We start from the raw sequence: 5,924 nt of genomic DNA on the forward strand, positions 1-5,924 counted from the left end.
AACAGAGTGACACAACAAACATACAACAGAGTGAGACAACAAACAAACAAACAACAGAGTGACACAACAAACATACAACAGAGTGAGACAACAAACAACAAAGTGAGACAACAAACAACAGAGTGAGACAACAAACAATGGAGTGAGACAACAAACAATGGAGTGAGACAACAAACAATGGAGTGAGACAACAAACAACAGAGTGAGACAACAAACAACAGAGTGAGACAACAAACAACAGAGTGAGACAACAAACAGAGTAAGACAACAAAAAGACAACAAGGTGAGACAACAGAGTGAGACAACAAACAACAGAGTGAGACAACAAACAACCAAAATCCCACTTCTGCTCAGATTTTTGTCTTTTTTAGCATTCTTGTGTTCAGTACACTGATCAGTTGTGTGGTGCTGCAGATTATCGCCGCTCAGGAGGAGATGTTGCGGAAAGAGAAGGAGCTGGAAGAAGCCAGGAGGAAGCTGGCCATGATCAGACAGCAGCAGTACAAGTTCCTGCCGTCTGAGCTGCGAGATGACAGCCAGGACCAGTGAGAGCACGAGGAGCGCAAAGCAAACCAGCGCCATCAAAAACACATCTGCAGCCTTACATTCTTCATTAACTCCCTTTTTAATACAGATATGACATTATTGATGTTGAAATTTGCTAATAACAGTATGTGCCTTTGAGTGCTTCTTAAGTTATCAGAGCTTTGGTATGTCTGGGCGTCGTCTTTTGTTTTTCGGTTTGTGAGGCTTCATAAAGTAACAGATGTTCCACCGTCAGACTGTTACATCTCATGTGTGAAGACTGTTCATGCCTCAGCAAAAACATTTGATCGTCAATGCAACTTTCGTTTTTACTAAGCACATTTCCAGGAGGTGGTTTCTTCTAAAGGTTTCAGAGGTCCTGCTCATCATGACTGTAAACACACAAGAACGCGTTCAGAGTTAAGATCAGAAATGATGAACTGAAACAAACAGCAGTATTTTTTCTCTAAGGAATGAGCTACAGAATATATGAAACAGGGGTCTTCCTTTGTGATAGTGTTTAGATCTGCCTTTTTTTTTTACATAACTATTGTTTAAAGATTATCAAGCCATATATTTAAAGTTTAAAAATTGTTTTGACATTAGTCAGTGTTTGCTTCAGCAGGAAATGTGCCAAACTGTGTGTGCGCGATGCAGAACTGCCTCTAAATCAATGATAATTCCACAGACAGACTTCCACTGAGGTCCGTCTATGAAATGTGCCTACAGCCTGCATGCCTCTAAAGTACACGAGCACCAGCGTTTGTGCTTATAAAGTGCCTTTATTATGAATCTATGGATATAAGTGTTGTCCTTTTGTCCAGAAGTGCAGCAGTTTCCTCCCTCAGAACTGTAGCAGCACAAGTAGCTTTGCTTTTTTCACTCAGTTGTTAAACAAACTGAACCATTATATGACCACAATCACTCCAGATCCTTTTTTTTTCTTCTTTAAATCACTTTACCATGCAGGTGCACAGCAGAGCGCCCCGATCTTCTGCTGTTCACTGTAATAGAGATTTATATATTCAATAAAGCCAGATTTCACAGAAACATTTGGTTTGTTTTTCTTCTTTAAAGTCCCCCGTTCTTCTTTTTCGTTTTGTCCCACAGAGAAAAAAAAAGTTACAAACACAATCAATAAAAATAAAGTTTAACATAACATACGAAAGGGGTTTATCCTTAATAAACCTTTGTTGTGACAATAAAATCTTTCTGACACAAGAAGCTTTCAGCTCGTGTGAGTTTGCTCAGCTGTTGGACCGGACAAGTTAAAGGAAAAAAAAAGAAGAAATCATTCAGTTTTTGTACTTTTGAATATTTATCCTTAAAATCTCTGTCAATCAAACTGTCTTGGACAGACTCTGTTTGAATGAATGATCTTCTTTCCATCAACAGCTCTGCTGCATATGCACTAAACCCTCATCTGTTCCTAGTGTCTAGTTCAGGTTCTGGAGAAGAGAAGATGGTATCTTCACATTGACTGCAGTCAAATGAGCCGCCGTTCACATTTCTGTGGTCAAATCAGCATCACTGGATTTTTGGTGTGAGTTTCATCCAATACTTACGGTAGCAGGACTGAGAACGCTGGAAAATCTCCACCAGACTCCACGGAGCTTCTTGATGTGACCACGGAAATGTGAACGGCGGCTCATTTGACCGCAGTTGGAAAGGATTGTAAATCAATGAAAGAGCATTTTGATGTTAGCTTTGATTATTTTATCAAGAACTCTGAGAAACCAATGATTGAATGTATTGATCACAGTCAATAAACATTGGAGAATTAGCTAAAAGAGTCTTTGGTGAACTGGAAGGAGAAAGAATCAGGATTTTGGAGGAAGTTCTGTCCATGAAGATCTTCACTTCCTCGTCCAGCTGACATCCGGATCAGAACCATACGGCTGGACATTACCCAGATTGATGGAAGTTTTTATGTAGCAGCAGTGAAGAGTTACGCTATAGAGATACAGAGCTATCATAATCAGAGGGGGGGATCAGGGGTGGAGCTACTCAGCTCAGCTCCAAAAGCCACGCCCCCTCAGAGGAGATTTTGGAAACAGGCTTCAGATCAACATGAAAAATGACTTTTTAAGACATTTAGGTTGTAGCATTTTGGTTAAAAACTTCATAATCATAATTAAAACACTAATGGGAATGTTTTTTTTCTCATAGGAGGACTTTAACTGCTGAATGATTCAAAAACACTCTTAGCTAGGAGGCCCTGGTTCAAATCCCAGCTGGTTCTTTCTGTGTGGAGTTTGCATGTTCTCTATTGGATGTGTGTTTTCTCCAGGAACTCCAGTTTCCTCCCACAATCCAAAAACAACCTTCATGGGTTAATAGATGATTTTAAATAGTCTCTAGGTGTGAATGTGATTGTGTTGCCCTGTGACAGACTGGTGACCTGTTGAGAGTGTACCTCACCTTCGCCTAACATCGGCTGGGTTGGCTTATTTGACTGTAAAAGACAACTGGACTCAGCGAGTGTGATGTCACTCATAGAAAACGGTTCGTCGAGCCGCTTTTTTCCTTCAGAATCAGCTGGAGTTATCTACTAACGGTTGAAAAGTTACAGTAAATCAAAGAACATAAACACTGGAGCTCCGGTGTTAAAGGGTTAATGGCAGAACTGGAATGCTGGAGCTTTAAATTGCATTGAGCAAAGAATCACTTAAGCTGGCATGAAGTGAAAAATGGCTGACTCATAGGATTCACTTTGAATGGTAGCTTTCTAAAACAATAATTTCAAGAAGCTGTAAAGAACTGTAATGGAACTTTGGTAAATTGTTGAATAAAGTTTAATGACACGCCTCAACTATTTTCTGCATTATTGCAGCTTAAATTCAGACTCGAAATTCAGTTCAAACAGTTTAGGAAAAATCTTTTCCATTTCAGTCTGTTACTGTAAATATTTATAGTTTTTAAATAAGTGTAGGCTTCTTCTGTAATAAATGTATCTTCTGAAAAAAGCTGCTTCATCACATCGGTTCACAGTAAACGAGAATTTGAGGTAAATCTAAAAATTACAGAAGACTGGTTTAAAATGTGTCTCACACAGTGCTCCTCCACCTGCTCTCAAATATGGAAGGAATTTCCATGGAAAAACCTTTACGCCGTTTCATAACGCCCCAAATCAAAAGTAATCAACTGAAAACTCCACATTCCTGTTGGAGACGATGTGAGAGTTGTGAGGGAATCGTATGCCAAAATTATAGAGATGTTCTTAAATACATTTTTTTTTTTTTTGCAATGTTGTAGCAACTTTAAAGAAAAATGCTCTTGGATATCACCTGCTAAAGAAGTCTACAACTTTTTATTTAGGGAATATGTTTTCCCAGTTTAAGATCAAACTAGGGTGGAATTATATAAATTCACTTCCTTCCACTCCCTTTTAAGCAATCTATAATTTGATGCCTTGTATGTCTGACATATCTTTATATGGATGTAAATCCTCCTGCGATAATGCATGTGTGAATGCTTTTTGTTGAATGTGTTCGCTAAAGATGCTGAAGTTGCTAAAGGACTTAAAGTTGCAGAAATTTAAGAATTTACACAAAGAGCCAAAGATTTCTTTAAAGATAAAAAATAAAAAATATATAATTATTTTTAAATGCATATAAGGTATGAACTTGAATTTGCTCCTAACCTCAGTAGATGTCAATACTAGCTTAACTAAAAACCAGCCAAAGAAACCTAGGTATATGTCAAACTAGCCAAAAAGGCTAACACGTTGCTAAAATACTAGCTTAACTCAATATTAGCCCGAAAAAACGCAGTAGATGCCAAATTAGCCAAAAAGCAAACACGTTGCAAAAATACTAGCTTGACTCCAAATTACCCCGAAAAACATCAGTAGATGTCAAATTAGCCCAAAAAAGCTAACATATTGCTAAAACACTAGCTTAACTCAAAATTGAATGAATGGATGCATAAATGCAGGCCTGACTGAATACATTCATTCATGTTGCTAAAATACTAGCTTAGCTTGAAAGTAGCAGTGGATTTCTCTCAAATCCGGGTACGTTTGTGTGAGTCAAGGATCACAGCGGATGGAACGTAAACACAGCCTTTCATTGAGATTGCCGCGACCGTACATTAGATCACACAGCTCTCAGGCGAACAACCACTTCCTTGCTACGGTGTCCTGCAAGGGTATAAAGACATTCTGTCGAATGATCTACAGTAGCCAAAAAAAAAAACCTCATTACATGCCAAATTAGCCAAAAAGCTAGCATGTTTCAAGAATATTAGCTAAACTAAAAATTAGCCCCAAAAAAATCAGCAGATCCCAAATTAGCCAAAAAAAAATGTACCACCTTCCTAAAATACTAGCTTAACTCAAAAGTAGCCCTAAAAACCTCAGTAGATGTCAAATTATCCAAAAAAGTTAACATATTGCTAACATACTAGCTTAACTCAAAATTGAATGAATGAATCCAGGAGTGACTGAATTCATTTATTTATTCATGTTGCTAAAATACTAGCTTAGCTCAAAATTAGCCAAAAAAAACTTAATTACATGCTAAACTAGCCAAAAAGCTAGCATGATTCAAGAATATTAGCTAAACTAAGAATTAGCCCAAAAAAACTCAGTAGATCCCAAATTAGCCCCCAAAAAAAGCTAGCACCTTGCTAAAATACTAGCTTAACTCAAAATTAGCCCAAAAACCTCAGTAGATGCCAAATTAGCCAGAAAAGCTTACACATGGCAAAATACTAGCTCAATTCAGAATAAGCCCAAAAAAACACAGATGCCAAATTAGCCACAAAAAAGCTAGCACGTTGCTAAAGTACTAGTTTAACTCTTAATTAGCTGAAAAATCTTCAGTAGTTGCCATATTAGCAAAAAATATATATAAAAAAGATAGCATGTTGCTAAAATACTAGCTTAACTCAAGAATAGCCCCCCAAAACCTTATTAGATGCTAAATTATTCAGAAATGTTAGCGTATTGATAAAATGTTAGCTAACTCAAAATTAGCAATAACAACTTCAGAAGTATTAATGTCAGTAACATGTTGAACGTTATAGATAAAGTATGATTGAGATTAATAAGTGACATAATCCCTTTTGTGTGAATGCTTTGAAGGATTCACACAAAAGGAATTCACACAATTGATGAATTAATTAATTAAGCTTGAAGTTTTCCTCAAACAGTCTCAGGTTGCAGACCTCTCCTCTAGACTCTCCAGCATCCTGACTTCTGGAGGAACACAGATCCAGACCTGCTCCATCCTCTCTGCAGGCGGATGCTCTTCACTTCCTCTGATCTTCATCTGGAGCTCCCCTGATGGTGGACAGGTGGAGCTTCTCCCCTCATCCCGCACGCGCGCGCCTCACCCGCGCGCCTGGACAGCTCCAGCAGCCTAAATATGGACAACGACCCGCCCGAATCCCGAACT

At 38.2% G+C, this 5,924-nt stretch overlaps 1 protein-coding gene across 2 annotated transcripts in view; it reads left to right on the forward strand.

Annotated features, from left to right (window-relative positions):
• tln1 (talin 1) overlaps nucleotides 1-1,575 on the forward strand; it is a 77,378-nt gene extending 75,803 nt beyond the window's left edge. The window contains exon 58 of one of the 2 annotated variants that reach the window (XM_024299011.2): nucleotides 415-1,575. In XM_024299011.2, coding sequence (XP_024154779.1) covers nucleotides 415-549 — 135 coding nt within the window. In that variant the 3' untranslated portion in view covers nucleotides 550-1,575. The remainder of the gene's footprint in view (nucleotides 1-414) is intronic. The other variant, XM_036214428.1, reaches the window with a different exon arrangement.
• Nucleotides 1,576-5,924: the final 4,349 nt, after the last annotated feature.

Source organism: Oryzias melastigma, linkage group LG12 (genome assembly GCF_002922805.2).
Source record: "Oryzias melastigma strain HK-1 linkage group LG12, ASM292280v2, whole genome shotgun sequence".
NCBI classification, from domain to species: Eukaryota; Metazoa; Chordata; class Actinopteri; order Beloniformes; family Adrianichthyidae; genus Oryzias; species Oryzias melastigma.